At 39.3% G+C, this 27516-nt stretch overlaps 1 protein-coding gene across 3 annotated transcripts in view; it reads left to right on the top strand.

Annotated features, from left to right (window-relative positions):
• Positions 1-27516, top strand: part of TGFBR3 (transforming growth factor beta receptor 3) — a 121569-nt gene that overhangs the window by 23053 nt on the left and 71000 nt on the right. For all 3 annotated transcript variants that reach the window (XM_048066977.2, XM_048066976.2, XM_013186548.3), the window contains exon 3: positions 25760-25944. In XM_048066977.2, coding sequence (XP_047922934.1) covers positions 25760-25944 — 185 coding nt within the window. The remainder of the gene's footprint in view (positions 1-25759; positions 25945-27516) is intronic.

The following is a 27516-nucleotide window of genomic DNA, read 5'->3' as shown; positions in this document are numbered from 1 at the left end:
ATGAGTTATTTCATCTCTTAGTCTTGGTCTCTTGATATGTAAAACAGATGCATTCTGTCCTGTCGTCTTCCACGCAGGACTGTTTGAAGGGCTAATGTAATAACTTTAAAGTACTTGGATAGCATCAGTCCTAACTGTAGTTACCTTATTAATTCTTCAAGACCTCCCCATGCCCTTTTTTGGAGGCATGAAAATGGCAAAGGCTTTATTTAAAGTTCTGTCAAACTTTTTGCCTTCTTTGCTTGTGTTTAGACTAATGGATGCTGAACTGCAGAAGTTCTCTCTGATCTCAGATAAGGAGCAAGCTGGTTGAAGTTTTGGCAAGCCATAAATAAGTTATTATATCCTGACGAGTGTCTTAACTGATCGAGCTGCTGCTTTTTTCTTTCTTCTTCTGCTATCCAAACCCTTATTAAAAAAAAAAAAAAAGAAAAGAAAAGAAAAAACAAATTATTTTTATGCGAGGAAGAACTAGTCACACTTGAATCAAACGGAGGGGGCTGTGTGGAAATGTGAGACCACTCTTAATTTGCTGAAGGCAAAAGGATTTTCAGGTGAAATGCGACTCTTTCCTTGTATCATTAGAAGAAAGCTTGCAACAGCAGGTAGGGCTACATTACATCCATGCATAGTTTGAGCTACATTTTAGAAATGTAATATGTGACCTCAGTTGCTTGTGTTAGGGTGGACTTCATCTTTGGAGATGATTTGTTAGCTATGTACTTCCCAAAAGGTTGCCAGTTTTCTGCTTTTGAAATGTTAGTTCAGTGGCAAAATTTCATTTTAAAGCACTAATGAATTCAAAGCTGAAATTAAGTGTTCTATTGGATGTTTTCACCTTCAAGCTGAAAAAGTAATGAGTATTTGAGAAAATTGGCAAAAAAACTCTTTAGAGATTACATTGGATATTACTTTTCTCAATTGCTTTCTGGAAATAGGCCAATAGTGGTTTTTTTCTTTTTTTTTTTTTTTCCTGAAATAGTGCTTGTGACCACATTGTTCCTGCATTTGCTTTCCTTCTCTCAGTGCTAATTCTTGATCTCTCTGATAACATGTATCTTCACAGATGGAAGAAATCTGAAATATGCATCATAGGAAGGAGACTGAGGATTTTTTTTAAAAGAATAGATTACAATTGCTTGTAACACCCAGGTAAATGCGTCTCAAGTGTCTCTTGTTAAAAAGCCAGCTAGATGACTTTAGTAATAGACATGATTTTTTTCCCCTGTTACAGAAAATAGAATACTCAGAGTAAAGAATGTTTCATATCAGTGGCAGAAAAACAAAAGCTGTCCTGAAAAACACCCTTCTCCATTACTGATGAATTATCTTGAAATTCCTGTTCTGTTTTTTTGAAATTAGCAAAGTTAAGTCTTTTTAAGCAGTTTCATGCACAAAGTAAAACAATGTTTAAGGCTGTCTGTGAAGGGTGATTTGGAATAAAATCATTTTAAAAACTAAAATTACTTTCTTTGTTACATTTCTGGGATCTCAAAACTACATTTGCAGCAAGAAGCCTGTGAGTAAGTCAGCACTTATGAATACCAGAGTGAACTTCAACTTTATTGATGTGATTCAGGAGAAAAGAATTCTAATGAAACTGTTCTGAGTATTGAGCTGCGTAATGGTGTTGTTAAAATCTTCCTGTATGCAGGAAAAAAAACCCTAACCAGCTAATTCTTCTGTTTGTTTCAACATTGCAGAATGACTACACGAAAGTATTCAGCAAAAAAGTTGTCTAAGACTTCAAGTAAAGAGGCTGCTAACAAAGAATCTTTTTTCCCTGCCTCGAGGAGTCTTAGAATTATAGTTTCCCTCTCTCTAGAGAAATAATAATGCACTTGAGATGGTTTTATAGGTTAAGTGCTTGTGTATCTGTCTATTATTTGACAAGATTGCTCAATGTACAAGTAGAGTGAAATCGGCATTTGTAAGGGAGGACTTCAGAACAAGGAATCAATGCTTTTTGGCCTAGTGGACTGGATTAATTTAATTAGAGCAATAGATAAAACACTTTTTGTTTTACTTGACTGAATTAATTCAGTCAATTCAATTCTGATACCTACTTTCTCTCCCTGTTGCAGTTGCTTTCTTTAATTTTTTTTGAAAGAAGAGAGGCTTCATTCCAGTAGAAGGGATGTGATTTTTCTCTAGTACTCTTCAGTGCCAGCCTGTATGTTGATATCCCAGTGCTCATTGGTGGTGCCCCTTGCTGGAACACTTCTGTGGGGATTCAGGTTATTTCTTCACAGGCTACAAGCCACTGCAACTGGGAAGTGTTCGTATTCAGATCATAATTTCCCAGGCAGTTGCTACATCTGCCCTTTAATCCTGCTCTAAACCAGCCAGTAGGTTTTGGCTTCTGTTATGGCCCTATAACATTATGTCTCTAGAACAATGATACGGCAGAAAGTTTAGAGCAGTGTAGCACAACTCCATCTTCCTGAATGGAATTAATCCTATAGTTTGTGTCCTGAAGTGGTAACAGCACAGTTGTCTTGGACAGAAGTCTTTTGATATTCTTCTTCTTTTTGTGATGCATAGGGAGAAAGAGCAAACAAACGTACCCGCATCTAGTTAGGCTTTCCATGCTGTATTTTGTGAAATAGACCATGACTGGTACAGTTATATATAGAGATTTAGTGGAAACATGCTGTGCAAGGGCTGTAGTGCCAATGAGGTGACTCACATTATTACTTGCTTTCAGTGGAACACTACCATGTGTGATGCTCACTGCTCCTCTCTTGCCTTGGGGTATGTGCTTCCTTCTGAGTCTAACACCTGACTGTACCTGTCTGTATCCAAGATGTATATGTTTTCTCAGTTACTGTGATTCCACCACTACCAAGTATTTGATGCCTTTGTAATACTCCTAATATATACATACAGCAGCTGACACAAACTTTTTAAACAACCATCCCTATAATCTCCTGGATAATCTCAAAGAATGTTTAGATACAGCAGTGTAGTTAAATTAGAAGCTTTTACTATAAACGCATTTTTTCATATAACAGCTTAGTAATTTTTTGTGGGTTATATATGGTCTCTTTGCATTTGTTGTGAATGAAAACTGTAGTTGACTGTCCTAGATGATTGACTATACTGTGAGTTATTACATTAAGTGCATATAAGAACTGGTGAATGAGAGTATATTTTCATACTTTGAGAATATTTAATTTGTAACTATAGCCTTGTTATTCAGAGAAAATGTAATTTGTGTGCAAGAAGAGCTTTGTTCTTTTTGAGCCAAGCTTGTGATGCTTGTAGTAGGGTTGAGAGGAGTGGGACTACTAAACTGGGCTGCCTTATCTCTCTCTTATGAATCAGGTCTGTGTTGACCCCATTGAAATCGCATATTATGATGACTGGTTTTGCGGTTGTTTGTATCCCATTAGAAAATGGTGTTCCATTGGTGTCATTGGTCATTAGAAAATATTGATACCTCTCCTCGGTTGATCAGTAGAAGATAGTTTTGTATTTTTTTGAAGCAGGTATGCAATCAACCCTACACTGGACCAAATAATTTCTCTTGTAATGTGATGTTAAGCCTGTTTGTCTATTGTATGAGCAGTAAATCACCCTGAATCTTATGAGATTTTAGTTAAATAATGGATCTTAACTTCATTGAAGTGGATGGAAGTTTACAACTGGTCCACTAATAGGAAGAACAAGTTTCAGCCTGGCTCACATGTGCTAATGTGAGAGCTTTTGAAGCCCTAGAAGAGTGTTGTTTCCCTACGCTACCATAATTGTTAGAGCAAACACAGGGAGAAAAAAGTACAAGGAAGCTGTCCCCAAAAGTACAAGAAAAGCTTACCAAAGCTTTTTTTTTCTGCACGTAACCAATGTAATTGTATCCATAAGAAGGATTTGCCAACTTAGCATAGTTTCCAGAACTGATTTACAATGCATCATGGAAAGGAAATGCACTGTTGTACCACCAATGGCATTGAAGCTTGCATGCTTTTTCCTATTAAAATGGCTAAATTACGGGGAGGCAGCAGTTCTTGTCAGGAGCTGGAATCCTTCAAACACAGCGTGTTGTGCTACAGTGTTAGCAATTGAAAGCCTGAAATGTCTGAGCTCATCTCAACCCTGCTGAACAATATGAAAAAACTTAGTTAATTCACTGGGCCCTATATTAGATCCTTTATCTGCTTGTACTTATTTGTATTAAAATGCACTTAATTTTAATATCCACCTTCTTTCAGTTTAGAAAGACAGTCTGTAGCTCTCATTTCTTCCCCAGATTAAAAACGGATACTTCTCCCTGCTTATGGATACATTGAAATGGGTTGTTTAAATGTTACTTCTGTAAAAATAATAGTAATAATTGGGGAAAAAAAATCTAGATATGTGAGATGCATAGCAACGGTTACCTTTTGCTACAAATTCCAGCAAAACAGATTTTATGATACAAACTGCCACTGCCATGTGCTGACTCAGTGAAAGCTTTTACGTGCATCTCAGGTCTAGCAGGAAGATATATTACTCGTTTTGTTGAATGCCCTTTCTTGGGGGCCGTTTCAAAGCACACAAAGTATGTATGAGGCCCCACAGACTGCTGACTCCACTGCAAAGTTATTTTACATCTCATAAGTTCCAAGATAGCGTTATTTAGAAAACAGACACTATACTTCACTAATTGTACTTGAAAAGAAAAGTTAGCATCGTAAGTGTTGCTGAGTCACTTTGAAAGTCTCACTGTAAGGTTTCTCACTACTCACGCCCCACGTAGGGCTGCTGGTGTGTCTTGTTGAAAGGGAAAAGACACTGCTCACAGAGGTATCTAGTTCCAGTTAAGTAAGGTGGCAAGAAAGTTTCTGTGATCTTGCCGCATGAACATTCTTACTCTTTTAAAGTTAGCTATTATTTTGTGGACAGTATGACAGAATCTACCTGCATTTTGTTTTGCTGAAGCCTTGCTTTTTGACTATGCTGGAAGTGTCTGGATTTCTTTTGTTCTGGAAAAGAAGACTGAATTGCACCCCACCACCAGTAATGTTGCTCCCCTTGTGACTCCCTGCAGCTGACAGTGTCAAGGGTCCTCCTTCAGCTGAGCCCTAAAACATGTGTTCAACTTTTACCTTGTATGGAGATGTATTTTGGCACCTGTGGGGTCTCTTGAAGGGAAGCATTATAGATGTGCCTGTGAACATTTATATTTCTGTGAAACTTGAATCAGCTCTGAGGTGCTGTGGTACTTTTTCTCAGGCTTCAGCAACGTTAAGATACATGCCTTATAAAGGCTGTGTTAGTGTTGGGCACAATTGACTTATTTCCTGAATCAAAACTCCATTCCCCAACTTCCTTTTTTAAAAAAAGAGTCAGTGAAAGATTATATGAGGGGAAGAGCCATTGTGATTTCATATGGAGGCTATCTCAGTTCTTCTTTTATATCTGATGCTGGCCTGGGAGCATTCACTGTACTCGTGTCCTGGGCTTGAATTGTTTTCAGCTTATTAATAGGTTTGAAAATGCATTTAACAGTGAACTGCTGATGTGCATGCTCTTTTTGGTTACAGTTAACAAGCAGCTGGTCGGTACATTAACAAAATGTAGTTCCTGTTAACTCTTGTAGAACCACATCTCTACATTTCTGTAAATGTCCTTGTCAGAACTGTACAGGGGAAAACCAGGTAGTGTGAAGCAGTGGACTTGTACTTAATAAAGGAAGGAATAAGCAGAAGGAAAATAAAATCTTTTTGTATTTTAGAAGGGAAGAAGGGGGATGCAAGAAGCAGGGATTGAATTTTTCCCTAGGTGCAAAGAAGATAAGCGAGGGGTAGTATTTAGTAAGAAACTTCCTAAATAAAACTTTACTTCGAGGGTCAAGTTGTTTTGGTTTAGGGTTTATTTAATATCTGGTGGAGAGTGGAGAAGAACATCAGAGATGACAATTACGAAATGTTTTATTTTACAATTTAATTTACAGTCTTTTATGGTTATTTTAGCAATTTTGAGAACCTTAGCACTGGGAAAGTTCACATATTCCATCAGCATTATGTTTTAGCTAATGAAAATAATGCTTGTCCAGTGATGATGCTGTCTCTCTTCAGCAAAGAAGAGGCACAATTATAGGATATATACGGTCAAATCTTTTTACATGTGGCTGTCATCTGCGTGAGCCAAATTACTCCCTATGAATCAGGCGTACAATATGTGTGCTCTCTGTTCTGTGTAAAGATCTGCTCCCAAGTTGTTTAGAGTCATCCTTTCTCACTCTCCATTTAGTCCATTCTTTGGCAAATCTCCTGTGGACCTCATCTGGATTCTTGCCTGATTAAGGACTAAGAGCTTGACCCTATGAAATAATGATTAAAAACAAAAAAACAGCTTCCCCACAAGGATCTACAGATTTCAATGGGAGTTGAAGGCAGTATGTGCTGTTAAAGCGTTCAGCATATATACTGGGTTTAAGGTAATGATTTCAGTACTTGGCAGTGTTACAGTATATGTACTTGCTGGCCCTAACTTGATTAAGCTGCAAGTATATTACCATGGTGAATCCTCTGTGGAAAGGAAAACACATGGTCTTTCTGTGGATTTTGTGGCTTATTTAGAATGAATTTTCATTTTGTGAATGTGTATATTGAGATGTTCCTCACCAGAAAATTCCAGTTTATTAGTATCATTCTTTTGGAGCTGTTTTCTTAAACGCAGGGATGCAGGAGAGCAGATTTCCTTTGTGAAGTTGAGGCCATGAAATTTTAAGATCTAGGAAGGGTTGTAACTTCGACTCTTACTGCACACAGCCTTCCAAAATGATTCACCGTTTCCTTAAAAGATTCCGGTATCTCCAAGTTTTTGTTAAAAACAAAGAAACACAAAGCTATTTATCACATCCCGGAAGAAAACACATTAGAGAATTAGGCTATATAGTGAGATAATGAGCACAATTGGGTAGTGACCTTCAGCTGTTTGTGTAGGTAATACCCTTTAGACTATTTATTTTTAATAGAACAGACTAAAAGACTTCTCATTTAAAAAAGAAAAAGAAAACAGTAAAGCTCCCACAGAATCTCACAGTTCAGAAGGGGGAAAGAAATGTTGGGATTCTCACACAATCCCCAAATTATTTTTTTGAATGATACAGTTTAACTTGCAGATAATTTCTGCTGTAATAAAAAGTTATTCTTTAATGTTGTAGTATCACTCACAGCTTTCTCTCTGATACTTCACTAGCCATTAAAAGGGGGCTGAAACTCAATTTTAGGATGAAAGGCTAACCTTTAAGACAGAAGTTTCTTGAGTTGAAGGCTACAGCGTAGTTACAGGATGCCTTTCAAGAACATCTCTGTATTGAAAAGCAAAGCACAAACGTAGGTAGTATTAAAGCAACATGCATTTAAAATGTAGATGTGTTTATGTCACCTGAAGTACGTGACATAAACTAGGTAGTTTTTTGGTGGTAAAGCTCTACAAGCCTTCTAGTACTGGCATTTCTATTTTTATAAAAGCATTTTTGGTGCATTTTTTTTTTAAATCCCATGATTGGTTTCATATGAGTGACATTGATGGTGCTTCGTTACAACAATCGGACACATGGTAGTATCTGCTCAAACAAGATAATACTTGGATGTTCAAACATGCTGTGCTTGCTATCTTTCTGAAACATGGACTTCTGTTGTGATGACCTAGTGACACATGAGGTTTATGTGGATAGGAACAGCTGAACTTGGATCCTTGTAAATCAAGAGACAGAATGGATATTGTTTCATTAAGGTCCAAGCGATGCCGGCCCCAAAGAAATTATTTTGGAAAAGAAGTACAAAACAAAAACTGGCAAAGAGGTTCTTGAACATGCAGCAAGGTGTATAAGATGATATGAACCAATAAATTTGTGTTCATTTAACTCTTATTGTAGTGGCTCAAGGAAGTAAATAGTGGGATTTGAGTGGGGAGAAAAGAAGTGAGAAGCTTGGAAGGAGGAGCATGTTTTGCATTTTTGATTTAGGGCATCTTGTTTCAAGATAACTTCACTGTAGTGACAGGCAATGCTGAATTCTGGTGAAACGACTTGTGGAGTAGAGGAGGGTTGGCTGATTGCTTTTCACACTTCAGTATTAGCCTAGCAACTTTGTTTAATGTGTAACATCACATTTTAAACAGAACCTGTTTCCAGAGTGTGGAAAGCACTGAGCTTGTTGATTGTTTCTGTGGCTTTTGTCAGCCCCTTTGTGTGGAGGTTCAAAACAGGGATTTCTTGGGCCACTTGACCTCTGCACTTGTATTCCACTCATCCTGTTGAGTCAGCCTTATTAGAGAATAAAGTTCAGTTTCTTCCAGTTTTGGAAGGAAAAAACAAAGAGAGTTTTTACTTTTCATAGCTGTAATCCAAAAGCAGTTGGCCTGAAGAGCAGATCTATTTATTTATTTGTCTGAATATTGACAGTTTTGTAGAAGCAGCAGCAGAATATCAGAAAAAAATATACACTTAACTTAGATAGATATTATGCCAAGCAGACAAAACCTTGTATATTTTGATGAGAAGGTTTCTATTAAAAAATAAGAGAAAAAGGGGCATATGTTTAAAGACCATAAATCTGCTGTTTATGATTAGATGCTTTCAGTACTAGTCCAAATCAGAGGTGCTTTTTCTCCTTTAGAAGGCTTCCACCTACTTTGAGGCATCAAACCATATCAAATCATCCTGCACAATAAAAAATAATAATGGAAATGGATTTGAATTTTGTCATTTGAATTCTGTGTTGATGATCCAGACTTTCTGTCTGTGTATGCTGGATATGACTGACTGCTTTTGTGTACTGGAGAGGCCGGTGTCTTTACTGCAGATACCTGGCAGCCGCTGGTCATTTTGACGTGATCCTGACAGCCACTCAGGCAGCATGTATACAGACATTGAAACACATGTGATTCCCGGGAACAATGTGTTGTAACCCTCCTTTGAGGTATTTTTCTATGAACTGTTTGGGCTTTTGTCCATGTTTAATATTCAATCTCTGTAAGTGTAGCTACCTCTGAATTAGACACTGCCCACCTGTTCCAGGATGCCTAAGACCATTGGAAATTAGTCTGCTCTGCTCGTTTCGCCATGACATCTTTTTCTGCCTCAGGATTTCTTCTGGATAGAATAACAGGAGTTTGCTTGTTCAGGACTTTGAGATCTATCAGCTTTATTGGGGCTACTGTTCTGGAAGTGCAGACAGGTGTTTGGAAACCCTAGGCAACTGGCTAAGATGCATGGACATGCTGAATGCATGTACTACGTACCTGTATAGCCACTGGGGACCTTAAATTGTAATTAGAATGTTTCCCTTTTTGAAGGAAAAATTGGACTTCGCATATCATATCTTCTCAGGATTTTTTGTTTGTTTCACACTGATTAAAAAATTTTAGTTCATTCCAAGCTCTTCTACTGTAGGGCATTTGTGTTGAAGTAACCTCTTCTGCAATGGCCAGAAGACTTTGTACTTTATCTTTTAATATTATCCTTTCCTATATTCTTGTAAATCTATCCCTTGACGTATTTGAGCTTATTTTTAATAGCACCCCACCCGCTTCCTGCCCCCCTGAAAGCTGCAGGTAGAACTAACTTTGACTGAATGCTGATCGGATGAAAGTATCTCACAGTTCCTTCAACCTCCTTGAAAGATGGTTCTGTCTGGATATAATGCAATAGGTCAATTCAACAAGAGTAAGTAATTTTTATGGTATCTAAAGGACCATGCCATGGGATCCCAGATATGTAAATGTATCAAGGCTACAGTCTATCCATTTATTAAATTATTAAAACCATTCAAACCTCAGGTTTCTCCCATGTCAGGTCTAATCTAAGATGATCTTTGCAGTGTAGTTGTAAAATCAGTTTCCAGGAGCTTAACACAGAAAATGAAGAGGAGGAGAAGGCCATACTGAAATGTGGTTTGGTTACCACCTAAGGAGGTGGTAGCCCCAGTCTTGCTTTCTATCTCTGGTATTAATAGTGGGCTCACAGGAAAGCTGGTCAGGGAAGCAATTCTCAGAGGTCTTGTGTCATGACTACAATGTCCTCTCGCTCTAAATAGTGAGTTTAATAATGCTGAAGAAAGTACGTGACATTGCTTTAGGAAAAGCTTTCATGCTCAAAACCAAGAGTCTCCTCTATGCTCTTTAAAAGTTGACTTAGTTTGATTCTCATTTCCACTAAATTTTTAGTCAACATATAGGTCAAATAGCTTTGGAGAACATATATGTTGGAACTGTTGCATGAAGCCTGTTTAGTAGTCAAAGCACTTGCTGAGCTGTCTTTATCATATTCTCCACAGAAATGATTTAGTCAAAATTGCAAAGTGAAAATGCACAGGAGTCTTTTGAAAGTGGTATTTTGTGTCACTTGTGCTAATCATGGACTAGGAGGAAAATGTATTTGCATAGTCAGCAGATTTTCTGAAATGAACCATAACCCTTTCTAGGAAGGCCTTTTTGCATTCAGTCTGTGGTTTCCTGAGCACGACCAAATGTAATGGCTCCTGGCTGCCCAAAGGGAGATAGGTCTGGTTCCTTCTGGCCCAGGGTTGCAGACTAGTCTGCTGCCCTTGGTGGGAGCCAGCCTAGATGCTCTTCAGGCCTTCCTTCCTGTCACTAAGTGCATTAAAGCCTGACCAAAACCTGTTTAGTCTCTTTATTGCTGGGTTAGTTTCCTGTAACATTAGTGAGTTGAATCAGCTCTTGGGGAGAGTGGGTCTGATGAGCATCAAAACAGGCATGAAAGGTAGCTGGGAAGTCTTGGTGGGAAGAAAAGAGACGGAGGGAATGAGACACCCTGGTTTTGGCTGTGATGAGATGTTGGATGAGTCATCCTGTCTGGTAAACCTGCAGCATTAAGTTTCAGTGGGTTTTCATTCCTATGTCTGTAGAACTATCTGTGTGTGTGTAGATCTGTCAGATTTGCCCTCCCATGAAAGACTTGCTTATTTGAGACCATCCTCCTAATCCCATGCAGATGAAGCAGCATCCTGCGTACGTGAGGCATGGAGCCTTCCTCCTGTACCAACATCCGGATGCCAAGCACAGCATTTGTCACCCACCAGCCAGCTGTCCTGCACCGAGCTTGTGCTTCTCAGCAAGGTTCAGATAACACCTGTGCGCCCGTTCCTAGTGCCCAGCTGCTGTCTTGGCCTCTGGCTTCACCCTGGTGCGCAGCTAAGCTGCTGCACTTCTACCCTCATCTGCCCGTGTGGTCCCATGCAAGGGCTCCCATGTCCTGGGCATGAAGAAACATTGCAGTTTCTGCAGACACAGTTTCATTTATTCTGATGGCTGTCTTCTAATTTTTTCACCTCAAAGGCAATTCTAATCTAATAGATTGAATTTTTGAATCTCAAGTACAAATTGAGGGGAGATATGAAAGATGGAGATTATAATTGTAGTGTTGCAAACACTAAATTCCCTGTTTTTCACCACTAAATTTGCGGGAAGGTCATCCTTTAAGAGGCCATCTTATGTTTGCTGTTCTGTGTGGTTTTGAATACACTAAGTCAAATCCTTGCTGTTTGCTGACTTTGTTTTCGTGTTTCAGCTGATCTGTGTGAGCCATCGTGGCTGCAGTGAGCCAACAATGCTGGTGCTCACATGGTTAAAAATTATGGCTGAAGATTAGCTTGCAATAGTAAATTGCATAGGTAAGAACTATTGCTGTGGTGACTTTAAGACAGTTTGTATCTCTGCTTTAACGATGCTTCTGTTTTAAACAGAAAATGCAGCTGCAAGTTTCAGCAGGCCTTGCTTTTTTGTCTTTGCAATAATTGGCCTATCTTGAGGGTTAAAATCTTTTTGTAGCTGACCTTGTCTCACAGCAGGAAATTGAATTTCATTTTTGGTAATAAGTATTTAAAATCCTGTTTTAAAGGTTCTAGCATGTGCACTTCAGAAAACTTTTTCCTCTTGTTCTCCAAGGTGTTATCTGATACTGTTCTTTATAAACATATCCAGATAATAAAGTTCTGCAGGCAACATATAAGCTTATTATTTGACTTAAGATAATTAGGTTTGTATATGATTTATAGTATAATGCATGCCTTTTACCAAGGAGCTTGGAACTAGGGAAACAAAGGATTTTTAAAAATTATTTTAAACAAAAATGTCAATGAGAGAGATTTTTGAGGAAAACCTGACAGAAGATAAATACTTCCAAAAACCTAAGTTAGATTTGCTGCTCACCATACTCTAGAATGTGTCTGCATGTATTTTCTTTGTTCTAAGCTTTTCCTGCATTTATGGTATTTTGGTGACCCTTGTATGTTTAGAAAAAAAGGGTGAGGGTATCAGATACTGAAGTAAAAAAATTTCGGGTTATATTGTTGGGGAAAAAATCCCTGAAAGAAGGTATGACACAAAAGCTTACTTCACTACTCAGTGTGAGGTTTTTTGTCTCTTGCAGCAATATCTGGGTGTATATCCCGGGGGATGGTTTCAAAGGTTTTTAGAATATGGAGAAACTGAGTCTCAGAATTTTGCAAGGACTACCACTGACCTTATCCAGCAAACTTTAATTGAAAATGGCACAAAGAAAATGTAGCTGCACAGACCACTTAGCAGCTTCTGAGCCATCAGTGACCTGTGGACAATAGCTCTAGGACCACTGCTCTGTTATGTTTATGGCCTTCACTGGAGGTTCAGCTGTGGCTTGAGCCATCCACCAGTGTAAAACAGCACAAGCTTGGTCCAGCCACCTTGTCTGAAGCGTCTTGTGGAACTCAGAGATACGTGTGCTGGTATTTAGTTTTTTGGCATTTAAATAGGAGAGTGTGGATGCTGTTCCCTTGCCAAGGTGACGCCATTCTCAAGTTCAGGACAGAGCAAGGCTTATAAGTGTTCTCAGCGCTGGGGAAGACTCGTTGTATGCTCTTCTCCTTTATGCACAGAGTCTTGAACAAGCTTAGGCACAGAGTCTTTCTTAATTAAAAACAAACCAGAAAATAAAATCAAATCCACAAATCTAAGTGTAGCGGGGCATATTTCATAACTGCTTTGTTGGCTGATCCTAACACAGAGGTTGAGCTGAGCTGGTTAACTGAGTGAGAGCTGGAGAGGAGTATAGTACTTCTTGTGCTTTTGTGCTTTTTTGTTTTGTTTTTTCCCCAATAGAAGAATTAAATTTTAAGTGTTTTGGGGAGGGGAGGATTTGTTTTTCTTAGGCTCTTGACATGAATCAGTTTTCAAGGTTTGTGCAGTGAGACATTTAGTGATACTGAACTCATCCTTAAAGGGTCAGTTACAGGAATTCAGCCTTCGGCTGAACTCATGATTATTTTTTTTTTTTTTAATTAGAAAAGGGCTGGTGCTCTTTAAGTTGTGGAGCCCTTTTTCCACAATCCTGTTTCTTTCCCTTTGGTTTTTGCTGTTTCTGAGGTCCACTGTGTTTGATGGGACTGAATAATGTAAGAAGAGGTCTTCCCCACACCAGCAGTGGGCCTCTGGGGCAAGGTGTTGCCAACTGCTGCATCTGGAAGCCTGAGAAAGAGCAATGTTTCTTCATCTAACAAAGGGGCTCATCCATCAATAAGTATTTTCAACCTATGTCCACCTGAGGAGGTAGGAAAGACAGCCTCAGCTTGTCCCTTCCTGGCTAGAAGCAAATTGCTCATTTCAAAGCCTGTCGTGCTCGTTCTGTCTCCACAGCCCATGGTGCGTTCATCAGATCTTCCTGATGTTCAGCACTGAGCAGAATGCCATTTTTTAATTTAAAGTTATCTTCCTCAAGTGCCAACTGAGAACAGGGAGGGGAAGGCTAAAAGCTTCCTGCTTGCCTGGAGCACCTAGATGTCAGCACAGGAGAACTTCTGACAGAAAAGACCAAGGAAGGGGAAAAAGCAGTTCCAGCAGCTTTTTGCTAAATGCCTGTGGTTGGAAATAGGGTCGAGATGCTTCAGAACTGGCCAAGGATTAGAAATGGCGACTGCTTGCCTCTTCTTCACATGGGCTAGATGTGAATGGCAAGTCTCCCTCCCATGTGTCCTCAGGGTGGTGGCAGAGTTAAAAGGAAAGAAGATCGCATGCAAGTTGCTGTTGAGCTGGGAGCTATACTGTCTCATAGCCTGCATCGCTGTCAAAAAGATGTCTGAAAGGAAGCCACCGCTCTCCCTCCAGATGTGCATGCATTGAAACAGCCAAAATTCATTGTTTCCTCTCTGAAAACCAAGGTTACCTGCCAATACTGCAACTGACAGAGATAAAAGCAAGATGTTTCATTGAAAGAGCCCTTTGTTATGTAGGTGAATGACAAGTGAATGACAAGTGCCGGTGAAGCTGAGCAGGCTGTGTAGGAACAGTTTAATGGATTAATAAGAGTTGGATAGAAAAGAGAACAAATGACAAGGAAGTTTGAGAGAGCTGTAGATAGAGCTGCTATAAGTGACTACAATTTTTTTTTTTTTGGAAAAGCTATTACACACACACACATCACAAATGTATGTGTATATATATGTATTTTCAGTCGTTCTGATCTGACCATAAAGAAGAAGAAAACCAACCCAACCCCCTAAACCGAAGTCCTTCCTCCACCTCCAATCTAGTGAATGTTTTCTATAATCTTACTAATATTATTTTGGTACCTTTGTCTATACCTATTGATGCTGCTTGAGGTGGGATACCAAATTACATAGGTCACTGGTTCATTGCAAAAGGGTAATTCCTCTGTTCCTCTTCATGGGATAGTATCAAAGCAAGACCACGGCCCGTGGTAGTAGCTTGAGTTTTTTGTCATCAGTTCCTTGCATAATTCTGCACTTCCTGTGTTGGTTTGAGAATCATTAGAACTTGTGTCAGCACTTTCAAGAGCACCCAAGAGCATAAAAAGAACTGAAGTATACATTTGCAATTTAAATAAGTAACATTTTGCTGAGAAAGAGAGACTCAGAAGACTTGTTTTCTTGGATAAGCACAGACTGCTGAGGTCTGATCTAGGTTTACACGTGTGTTTGTGCATGGTATATGATGATGCATGAATTCCTGTGTGGCTGGTCATGAAGGTAAGTACAAATCTTTCTTTGGCTCCTGAAACTGATTTTATGAAGTCTGGAATTTCCTTCACCGTCATCTTCAATTTACTCATTTTCAGGAATACAATAACAACAGTATTGTGAGTAGGATGGTTTGAGGAGTTTCATTACTAATTAATTAAAAAATATAATGGTTTTGAAACCTGTTTGTGCTCTAAGTAGGCATTTAGTTTTTATTTTTCTTTCCTTTTGGCTCCAATACGGAGCTCTAATGTAAACCAAGCCAAATGCTTCCTGTCGTTGCCTGATAAAAAGTGCACTTCCATTCATTGTTTCCATGCAACTTCCTATCCTTTCTACAGTAAAGAGGGATAAATCTGAGACAATTTATGGGCTATCTCTGGGGAAAGAGACTTTTACAACAAAAGGCTTAAATGTTGTTCGGACAAATGAACAAGGAATGTTAGAAATGGTTGTGTTTGTTCATTTCTTCCTCTTTGTACCATCATGGTTCTGGAGACAGCTTGATCAATTAACAGGGATAAAACTGAATGCTACATTTGGCTCTTCCGTTCAGCCTGTTGAGGCATAATGATTACTTGCATTTTAGGTTCAGTATCTTTTATAGTCTTGATAAAAGTTTTGAGATGGAATTCAGAGTTTTATGAAATGCAGACATGTCTGGAGGGAAGCCCTGATTAATGTTGGCTACTGTTGGGAAAAGGATAGGTGCTTCACAGGACCTACCGTTTATGCAGGAGAATCGCCTACATTTGTATTTTAGACCAATTGCTGGAAATTTGTCTGTTTTCTACTACTTCAGGATAACATGAAAAACTCAGCAACCCTATCTGAAACAGCGATGGACTACTTTGTCTTCAATTCTTTGGCATGGAAAACAGAAGATGTACTTTCAGGGTTTATTTAAATGAAAGTCAACACATTCATGCTGTTCTGTTTATACAGACTAAAAAGATGCTCTTATGTTAGTAGAGTGTTTTCCAAATACTTGGGAGAAGGGATGAAAGAGAGGGAAAGCATGAATGCATGAGTGTGCATGCCTTAAAAATGGAAAAATACTAGAGAAGAGTTTCTGTAAGCAGAATTTTGTGGCAAATCTCAAAAGAAGTTAGGGCTCTGACAGTGCTTTTGGTCAGAAAGAGGTGCAGCAGAGGTCACAAAATGCAGCTCTTTGATAGAGCAATACTTTGTATGTTGCAGTACATCTGCTTTGAAAGACATCTTTGTTTTCTAGGTACAGATGTTTGTTTTCTAAGATTATGCCTCATGTATCGGAATGTCTTAAAATTGTGCTCAGCAGATGTTAAACTAAACAGATTTTTCAGTCTCTGCATTTTCTGTTTAATTAGCTTAATAGGTGTCTACACAAGGCACCTGGAGTTCCATGTGTTGAACAAGATACTGACACATTGACATTGACTAACCCTGTCTTGCTTGCAGAGGATTTGCAGTGAGTTTTATCATGAATGAATTTGGCTGCTATCTACATTCTTCTTAAAATTGGTAGATTGGGTATAATTCTACTTTCTTAAGTAGCAGTATGTTGCTACAGAAGTCGAGTTTTATTTGATGGTTAGGTTTTCCAATTTAAATTGTCCTAGATAAGGACAAAATCTTGGTAGATGCTTTTTTTTTTTTTTCTTAAGAAAGTGAAAGAAAGCATTTCTGCTTTCAAGATACAATTTGATTTTTTTTTTTTCCCCTCAAGAGAAAAATGTGAGATCCATGCAGGTGACACGTGAGGTTCAGTCACCTCAGCTGCAACAGAGCACATGAGCCTCATGCTTTTACCAGGGACTAGGAGCAGTGGGAACGGAGATTTTGCAATGCATCCTCCAGGGAGGCATAAAAGATTGTTAAAAGGAAAAGCAGCTGCAGGAGTTTGTTCCAAATAAAACTGCAATGCAAAGAAGGTGGGGGGGGGGTGTCATTTATGGATATGAATAACTCAAAATGGGAAGGCAGAAGACGCTAGATAGATTTTGCTATGCATAACAGAAATGTCTAGAAAGACTGCAGGAAAATAAAAGATCAAGATGCTTTGCAGATAGTGTAATCTAATATGTTGATATATTGAAATGGCAGAGTAGTTGGGTCCGTATGTGGAATGTATCTGTAACACAGTTGATGATAGTGGAATGGGAATTAATTCTGGGATGATAATTGTGGATTGAGAGCACTAGAGCAAGGCTCTGGTTGTGTGCAGCTTTTACATTAGAAGTGAGCATTGTGTTGAAGCATGTAGGCTATTGCATAGTTGCAGAATATCATTTTTTCTCCCCTTGGAGAAAGAGGGAAAGAACAAGGGTGGTGTCATGAAATGGAGTTACTGAAGATTAGTGGGCTTTGAGCATTGGAATGGGAAACCTCTGATGTGTTTTTGTATGAGCACATGTTTTTAATATTGCTTGTACTTTTTAACTTCATCTACAACCAAATGTTGCCATATGTATTGAATATTTCTTGGGGATATATTTTTTGTCTTCTCAGTTTAAGTTTTATAGCTTACTGATTTTAAATAAATACATGTGGAATATGAGGTTTTTGAGACCCCCTACTAACCCATTTGTTGTTTTTGTTTTCTTTTTTTTTTTTTCTTTCCAAAATTGCCACAATTTGTCCGTGAATCTTTCCCCTGTAATTTTAAACCTCTCCCATTTACCCCTACGGTAATTCAGTCAAAAGTAGTACCACCATCAAAAATACACTTTTTTTTTTTTTTCCTGACAAGAAGCCAGATGCGGCAGTAAAAGAACTCCCTGACAACTAAGGGTGTGAAGGGGAACTTACCTAGCCTTGTATAGAACAGCTATACTGGCTTTTTGTTTTCAGTACAATGCCTCAATCTTGTTTTCTCATATTCCCCTGTCTGATTTTCTGTGTGTACTTTTTTCCTTCGTGGGCTTTTTTTCTCTTTTTGTCCCTTTCTGCTGAAGCCTTCAAATGCATTCAAGGACATTCAGTGAACATTAACTCACTTCAGTTTTTGCCTATGTTGAAATTCACAAGTTGTCTGTTCTTCCTTCTGTTAATTTAGAACTTGCTCTAAATTCCTTGATACCAGCCAGTGTTTATGATGCAGTGACTGATCAAGCTCTCATCAGGTGGGGATTATGAAGTTTTAAAATACTTTTTCTAGAGAATTTGTGGTATATGTGAGTTGCCTTAAAGAAGGAAGATACCTGTTAATTTTAAAACAGTCTATAGTTGCATGAAGAAAGTCTTATAAGACCTAATCCCCAGCAGCATTATTAAAATACGTATATAAGTAAGTGTTGGGACATACTAAGGGAATGGTAGTGTAATTTTTTTCTGGTATTAAGTAAACAGAAAAATAACAGCCTTGTCTTATAAATGAAGCTTTACTGGAGTTCCCCTCTGCTTTGGGAATGCAAGATTAATGTGGGTATTGGTACGCATTATGAATGGAAGCAAAGATACATCTTGCCTAATAAATTTAGTAATACATACTGCTAAAATTTACAAGCTACATAAACCTGTATTCCTAGTTATCTAAAATATTTGAGCACATTTGCTAACTTAATATTACACTTTGTGTTTTTTTTTTCCAAGTTGCATTATCACCCTCTTGCTGTTGTTCCACCTTCACTCACTATGCTGAAAACAGTAACTCTTCGTGTAGTTTTTATGTCAGTTCCTTTCACTTTTACTCTTTGGGCAGCTGGCCTTATTAGGCCTTATTAGGGTATTTAGCAAATGAGACAGGGGAAACAGTGCCACCTCTATGACCAGTAATTCTACAGATCATCAGAGAGATATCACTTATCGAGGTGGGACTCTTATTGGTATCAGTGCTGCAATTCTTAAACTTGCCAGTAGTGAATTGTTTTTGAAATTCTATATATGGTCCTAATTTTGCTGAAACGTTTTTGGGTGAACGATGGGATTTTTCTAGTGGTTCCTCAGTCCTTAACCTGTAGTGGTATGGAAACGCAGTAATCTTGGACTCTCAAGAGAAGATTTGGGGTTGTGTATGGGAGATTAAGATTATGTTTACACTCCTTATTTCCTTCTACATGTTCCTCATCACCTCCTTCCTGTTTCTCTTTCCTCCTGCTTAACTGCTTGTGAGTTTTCTTTAATCTACCTGGGTGTAATTTTGTATGTAACCAAAATCCCCAGACTGTAGCTTCCTAGACTGATTTGTCCTGAAATTGGATGTCTTCTGCTGTGTATTGATGATACCCAAAGATACCTAGGAGATCCTCCTAAGGCTAATGATTAAATCTGAGGGCTCTAGACACCCGTGAGAAATAAACCACTTCTTGAGTAGGTGGTGCTTTTCTATTTGAGTACATGTGCTAGGTTTTGTCAGAGTTAAAGCTGCTGCCACAAGCTGTATAGAATGAGAAAACCATAGCTCTCTGTTCCCCTCTAGAGCCAAATAGTCCATAAGACAAAAATAAATCAGCACTGGATTTATACAAATAAAATATAAAACACTTTGGACAGTAGTCTTTTCATTTTCTTACTGCCAGTGGGAATGTACAGTGTACGCATCGCCCTTTCAGTATCTTGCTTCTCTCCCATGTATCTTACTGCGATCATGTTATTCAAGGAGGAAAATCGGGAATAGTCTTGGACAGTCCAGATCCTAGATGGTGGTGGAAATGCTTCTTTACTTCCATGATAAGAAACACTGCAGTTTCCTTCATGCTGCTCTCATCGCAAAGTAGCTGTGATGTCTCCTACCATCTCATCTTCCCTTTTCCATCCCTCAAGACTTAAGACTGAATGCCAGAATGACTGATCCTGAGCAGGGATGCCTTACTGAAGTCCTGCTTGCTTAGGAGTGTGAAGCTGCTTTTTCATGGTCATATGTAGTAAAAATTGCTTATGGTGTTAAAGTTGGAGGAAGAAGTCCATTGTTCTCTATAGCCCTTGAAACACTAGGAATGTGGCATCCCAGGTAGTCTTCTGTGAAGGAGCACACGAGCAGGAATTCAGTAGTTGTTAAAGAACCACCCACACAAGATAAGTAAGAATGTCTTATATTTTCTCTTTGAGTGACAGGCATAACTTCTCACTTGTAAATTCTTGTTTGCCTCAATCCTTGTTTATAGCATTTTTGGTATAAATTATTCCATCAGTGAGAAATCCTTTATGAGAAGGTTGTGTAGGTGTTAAAAATTATTCCACGTAGAATAGTGGCTCTTCACCCATGCAATTGTATTTTTTAGAAATGAGTGGTGAAGGTTTTAAGACAAAGTTATTACCTAAGTCTGCTTAGGTGCTCTGCAATGAATCTTAAGCTCTTCAGTTCAAGAGAAAGTGACTTTTTCTCCTCTTGCTTTTCAGAACCTTTTTTGCTATTCAAAACTAGCTTTGAGGATCCTGCTTCTTTCCTTGTTCCAGTTTTCACTGTCACTAGTTTATATAAAAAATGCCCTTAAATTAACCTTCTCGAAAACAACTTTTGTGAGTCTGCCATTTGGGCATACTGAAATCTCTGCTCTGATAGCTATCCTCCTCTAAGACTTGCTCTACAGTGTTCAAAATGATGAATTCTAGCAGGATCTGCTGTAGTTTATATTGCTTTGTACCTGACAACACAGAAAATCCCTAGTGTTTCTCAAGTCTGGATTTGGAATTTTTGTCTTTATGTATAATGACTGTGTATGTGTCATTCCCTCATTTAAAAATCAATTAGGATAAATCTGTCCTTCTAAGGAGTGTTACATCCCGTTGGTGTGGCTTGAATCTTCCTGCATGGTGTGTGGAAACCATGCTAACGTGCTGTGGAACCCACAGCACAGATTCGTGCAATTTGCAGGAGCTGGTCACGCTTTTCAGCTGACAACACTAGAAATCTCTATGGAAATATAACAAAGTATATTAGCCTTTACTATCTGAATAAAATCCATCATAGTTCTGAGCTGGTCTTCGGCTGCTACTTGCGGTATACTCCACCATTGTATTCACTCCCTTTTCTGCTACTTTGTTAGAACACATGCTACTCATTAGTAGCATGGATGATATGGGAAACAAGAATGTTGAAATTGTATTGAATACCTTCCAGATGTTCATATCAAACAAAGTTGGATCTATGTGAAGATTTTCTTTTAAATATTCATAGTAATTGGGAGTGGAAAAATAATTCGATGCTGATCAGTTAGTTAAAATTCTAAATTCACTAAACATTTGCCATCAGAAAACACGTTTGCACTAAGTGGTTCTTATAAAACTACCTAACCTGCTTACCTTCTTCAAAAGGCTTTGCAGATGTTAAAGAATTAATCTTTAATTGCAGTAAGAGCCAGGATTTGCTAACAGGATTGAATGAATATCTAGTCCAAAGCAGTGATATTTAAACAAAAGCCAAATAATGTCTGTGTGAACGCATTTATATCCTCAGTAGAGGAAGAACTGAATTCCAAAGGCTTGTAGCCACACTAGGATGTACACACTGGAGGTTACAAATCTGTGAGCTGTAGGGATGAGGTGCAAGAGAGTATCTGTATGTGTCTGCAGCTGAAGGGGTGATCTTGATGAATCAGCTGAACAAACTGGCTCTTAAGCAGCAATCATTTTGAGTTTTGGCATAATGTTAGTGTCACCAGTGCAGGTGAAGTTGGCAAGAACAGGATGTGGGCTTGCAGTGAGCAGCTGGCAGAGGCTGATCTCGGTGCTTGTGTATGGCGAAGCAGCAGGATGGTGAAGCCCAGGGAGGATGAGGCTGTGGTTTCATCTTGGCTTTCAAACACAAGCAGGCAGAGTGGAGGTGATAAACAATCAGATTAGTAGTGTCACAGAAAGGGCTTTCTGGCTGTTTTTTTTTTTCTTCTTTTGTTTAGAGTTGTAAATACACACTCTCTAGGATTCCAACTATCTAGAGGAAGTAACTAGTTCTCCAGTCACAGGAAGGTGTCAGGGAGGGAAGGAAGGTGAGCAGGAGGAGTCTGAGAGGAGCCAAAAAGAGCGAGAGCAGTTAATTTGGAGAAAGGAGACCTTGCTGGAGTGAGAGTACCTGGGATTGGCACCCTGCTGTCTGGAAAGGTCCTGTAGGTGTAGTAGGTAGCGCTGGAAAGAAACGTTAACAAGTAGTGAGTGAATAGCTCAGGCAGTGCTGATGTGTGTGTCATGTAAGAATAGACTAAAATAAAGCAGAAATAGAGAGAAGGTGGCAGAAGGAACTGGCTTACGTCATGTACGGACCAGCATCAGTGGACTTGGTGATACAGATTCCCTTCACTTGGCACTAGCTCCAGGCATGCAAACATTACGCTTAGCATGGCACTACTGCCCAGGCTGATGGTTGAGCAAATATGCAAATTTCAGCATGTGAAGATGATGACTGTTTGGTACTGCCAGCACATTTAATCACAGAATCATCTAGGGTGGAAGAGACCTCCAAGATCACCTCGTCCAACCTCTGACCTAACACTAACAAGTCCTCCACTAAACCATATCACTAAGCTAATGAGACAACGTTCATGAGTCTTGAGTTCTTAGGAAGCGTAATGTGGACCTGGGACATAACTACACAAACACCTTTGCAAAACTTTGCAGAAATGCAACATCTAGTGTAAGCCTCTTTGGTACTTACCCCACCATAAATCTTTGTATGTGGGTAATCTGACAGCAGATGTGGTTTGAATACAGTGGAGCTAGCCTCCAGTAGTTATTCTGATCTCTGGTTCAAATTTCAAGGACTTTTTCTTGGTCACTAATGAGTCTGGACTGAAAACAACTCTGCCAGAAGAAAAAACTCCCCTTCTTCCTGTCTCCCGCCCAAAAACGTTGATTTCTTATACTGCGCGGCTCAGAACAACTCCAATTTGAAGGAAGTGGTGCACAGAGCTGACAGAAATCTCAAGGAATCAAAAGAAAGCATTGAAGCACGTACATAGTGGCAACATCTGGAGCGTAGTTGCTCAGGAGGCAGAGTGGAAGGGAGAACACGCGAGGGTAGGAGCTAATGTGGGGGCTGGAGGCAGGCTGTGGTGGTGATGGGTAGTTTGAAATGCTGTCGTACCTGCACGGTTGGTCACATGCTGCGGCGTGCCCCAGGCTGGCCAGCTGGGAGCCAGCTTGCATGCACAAGTTGTGGAGCTGCACTGGTGCCATCGGGGCCCTACGGCAGTGAGCCTTGTCAGGGCTGGTACCGCCGCTCGGGCGCCCTGCCAGCGTGGTTACACAGCTTCTGCAGGAGGTCTGGCCCTCCTCCAGCTTGGACGGAGCTCAGGCAGCGTGGGCATGCCTCCGCCTGCCCTTCATTGTGTAGATAAGCTCAGCTGCACGTGGTTATCCAGGATGTGAACTTCTACTCCCTCTGTGAATGTTTCCATTTCACTAATAGAGCAGTCTGCCTTGCAGAGAGGGCTTTCCGAACGTGAGCTTCAGGTGCCGGGCAGGAAGGTCGCTACAGAAAGCCTGTTGCTGTGTCAGTTCACACCTGTACCTCCTGCTCACTGCCGTCTTGATGTACATGCGTCCATGCAGGCAGTGAGGAGAAATCCGCACAGTCTCCACTAGTGTGGCAGACTTGTACAAGTAAAGACCAGCTGAACACTGGAGGGAAGGATTGGTAGGTGAACTGCATGGAAACAGGTAGTCAGGAGGGAATCCATCTGCCAAAAGGGAGGTACTAGCTTTTTCTCTTCAACCTTTGCTAAGAAAAGTGTACATTCTTTGTCAGCAGCTCCATTTCTATCTTGTTCCAAGTCTTACAGTTTTTTATTCCTGTGCCAGACTGTCTTATCTTTCTAACTGTCCTTTACATAGAGGCTGCTATCTTGCCCTGTACATTCCTCTCCCCAAACCCTGGTATTCTTTTTTTTTTTTTTTCACTCACATGTGTGTGTAAATGTTTTAATGTTCAATTTCCCTTACTTTTTGATCCTGTATGAAAGGCATCTTAACAAATGTCATCTCCGCTCTGGTCTGCAAGAGAAAACAATTCCCTAGCCCAATTCATGCACATGTTTAGAAATGTTTTTTGTGCTGATTGTATAATAGCTCGTTCTGCTACAGGACGTGCACACCAGTGGTTGGGCTCATTGATCTGCAGGTTCTCTGATCTGCATTTGCAAATCAGGAAAATGAGCCCTTTCTACTGGTGATAATTATTGTTTTTAATTCTATAGTTTCATCAAGCGTTACAAAGGGCAACATTCATTGCTTAGGCTGCTCTCATCTTATATATGTGCTTTTAAGAAGAGGATAAAAAAAGAAACAACAACTAAAACAAAGTCTGCAGTCCCCGAAGCTGCTGGTCAGTGCTACTCCTTGTACAGAGGACGAAATTTATCTTCTGCACCCCAAGCACAGGCATGTGCAATCTATGCCTGGAGCACTGCCTTTGACAAACACTCCTGTTCTGTAGGAGCTGGCAGGATATGTAGTATGCACCGGTGGGTTTCAGGAACGTCTCCTTTTGCAGGACAAGGCATGCATGACCCAAGGCACTGCGGAAATCACTGTTCTCAGTGGCTTTGCTTTTTCTACATAAATTCTGTTTTAAGATGGGCTCTCTGACTTTAAGTGGCCAGTTGCTAACTGTATCTTGAATGAACTGTATTTGTAACCAGCAAAGTGTAGGTCAATCTTAATATAATTAAACATACATGTACACCCAGGTCAAATGATCTCTAGTGCTACGATAGCTGGATGTAGACTTCACAAAACCAGCAAGAGCTGTGCTATTTGATCATTTGAGGATTTTTCTTTAACTATGAACTTTTATTTAGAAACAAACAAACAAAACCATTTTACTTTAGTTGCAGATGTATGCTAGCCAGAGAAATCAGAAATCAGCTTTATGGTCCTCCTTTATATGTCACAGCATTTGAACTGACCAGTTCATCTAATTCTTATCTGACTGACTTTTGTGCAAATTAGGGGTTAAGTCAATTGACATTCTCTTGTGACCTTCTGAATCAAAAACATACCGTATCTGTTACTGTCAGGGGTGGGTTTGAGCCATTTTGGAAAAGCAGGGCTGCTTTTCATAAACATTTGTCTTGCTTTAGTTTCCTGAGATATAGTTCAAATGTAAACTGCTCCGTATGTTTCAGCTTTTGTGCTAGCTAGCTATATCACATCACACTGTCTCACATACTACATAAAAGTATGGCACTACATCATGCTGTGGTGATTATTTGAAAGGGTGTACACTCTGTTTTGGACTAGATATCTGTTATCAGTGTAGATAATTGCTGTCAGGCACAAAATAGACTCAGTAAACAAACATTCCATTTTATCATGTGATAAATGTCTACTGTTTTGTCCAATTTATTTGAACGATGTTCACTATAAATCAGCACTGCTTCAAAAGCAACAAATCCAACTTGCCCAAATCCTTCCTGATGTGATTACTCTATACTACAGATTAATGTTTCATTGTTTTATATATGTGGTTGCAATTTTCAGTGTTTGGGGATACCAATGTTTGACATAAACAAATAATTTACATCTAAGACTAAACAATTCCTCCTACCACCCTCACTGTTGTTTCTCTCCTTTGGGTATTTTTGGGCTTCTTTTCTTTTTTAATCCTTCATTTTCTCTCTGGTAAAGACAAGACTACCTTCCATTTTGGAGTATGTACTTTAAATTTAGACTTTCAAAGAGAGAAATGAATTAACAATTTAGCATATACAGAAGAACTTAAAAGGACAATTAAAATATTTTTTTTTGTAATGTGGAAAATGAACATAAAGCTTGTTTGTGTTCCTGTTTGTTCTGTGACCAAAAGGGACTTTATTATTTGAGAGATGTAACATATGTATTGCTTTCTTTCTCTAAATGATGCACATCTGTATAATCTTCTGCAGGTCCTGTGCCTAGGAGCGAGTGCGTCTTATCACCCGTTAATAATTCGCACCCAGTCCATGCCTTACTGGAGAGTTTTACTGTCTTATCTGGCTGTGCAAGCCGAGGCACAACAGGCCTGCCGCAAGAGGTGCACGTCCTCAATCTCAGAAATCCTGAGGAAGGTCTTGGCCACCATGAAAGAGAGGTAAAGGGGTAGTTGCTTTTCTTACAGATCCCTGGCTATGTGTGTCTAAAAATGAGATTGTTCCATGTTTATTTGCTGAATAAAGTTATTTTTGAGTTGTGAACAGCAAGACTGCAAAGAAGCCTGCACAATTTGTATGGATACTGTCCACATTTGCTTTGCGTGTCATAAGACTAAACCACTTCCATACCCAGTCATTCTCTCCATCACCTTTCACAACCACGAAGTATGGTTTAAAAAGTTGGTGGGGTGGGCAAAGGAAATAAGAAACAGATTTGGATCTACAAGAGGCCTTTACAGAATTGGCTGTCTTCAAAGCTAGATCATTTACCTAAATGTGTTGTAAATTAACATGAATACCTTTGGATCCCTGCCACGACCACTATAAACAAATATTTAAGTTCAGATTTTTTTAGCCCTGTAATACATCCTTAATGCTTCACTGAGGGGGAAATGCTGAACAGAAATCAAGTGTTGCTGACTATGGTAGTTCTTAAGTACAGTCCAGTTACTTATTTATGTACGTTGCACTTGGAGGGGCTGTCAAGAACTTCAGCTGCTCTGGAAGCAGCAGCATGAGAAGAAAATATTTGATGTTAACTTGTGCAGTACTGTTGTTTACTCTCAAAACACATCAAAACAGTGCCGAAGTGAAAAGAAAACATTGCATGCCATGACAGCTGAGTTTCTTAGTTCGTGTTCTTACAGTATTATACATACAAATCCTGAGCACTGCTTCCTGTGAGAGCAACGTCTATGTACAAAATTAGTAGAGTTAGTAATGAGAGAAAAAGATGATGATCCAGCAGATGGAAGCTTAGAAAAAGAGCTAAATTTTTGCTGGAAGAACTTTTAAGTGGAATCTTTTATAGTGTGTTAAATTCAGGCAGATACTCTTGGCCATAACCAAAGCTTTCACTAACTTTGATAGCCGTGTGGGGTTTGTTGTATACATCCATGGAACTTCAGCTGTTGTATACATTTTCACTATTTACACTGACTAAAATGTCTAGTGTATGATGAAAATCTTATTTATTTTTTAAGTAGGCATCTCATTGGTTGCCCTTAATCAAAAACATCAGATTTACTTCTATTCATTCCATGACAGTTGAACTGAAAAATTACACTTATTTTTTGTGGGGCTGAGAATGAGTAACAGAGATTTTGTTGTTGTCTTGGAGTTTGCAAGGCACAAGATTGTCAGTGAAAAAAAAAGGTAGGTATAGTTATATACATATACAGTATAGTTATATATATACATCTTTGGGCATGTAAAACCCATTGTAGTTAGAACTTTTTTTTTTCAATATAGTTTCCTATGGAAACTAAAAGCCTTGTGTAGTTCTGCGATGTATTTGTCAGAGACTCTCTCATCACCCAAGAACTTTTAAATCCATTGGCAAGTCTTAGACAAATTTGGTCTGACGGGTAGGTCTCACAAAGTAATCACAAGTTCTGTTAAAAATGGGCAGAAGAGTGCCCTCCCTGTAGGGACACGATGTAGCATCAGTTTGTAACTTCTTAGTTACCAAAGGGTGCCTGAGCTTGGGGGGAAACCGGCTACAGCTGGAG

Source organism: Anser cygnoides, chromosome 8, assembly GCF_040182565.1.
Source record: "Anser cygnoides isolate HZ-2024a breed goose chromosome 8, Taihu_goose_T2T_genome, whole genome shotgun sequence".
NCBI lineage: Eukaryota > Metazoa > Chordata > Aves > Anseriformes > Anatidae > Anser > Anser cygnoides.
This window is presented reverse-complemented; position numbering and strand designations above follow the sequence as displayed.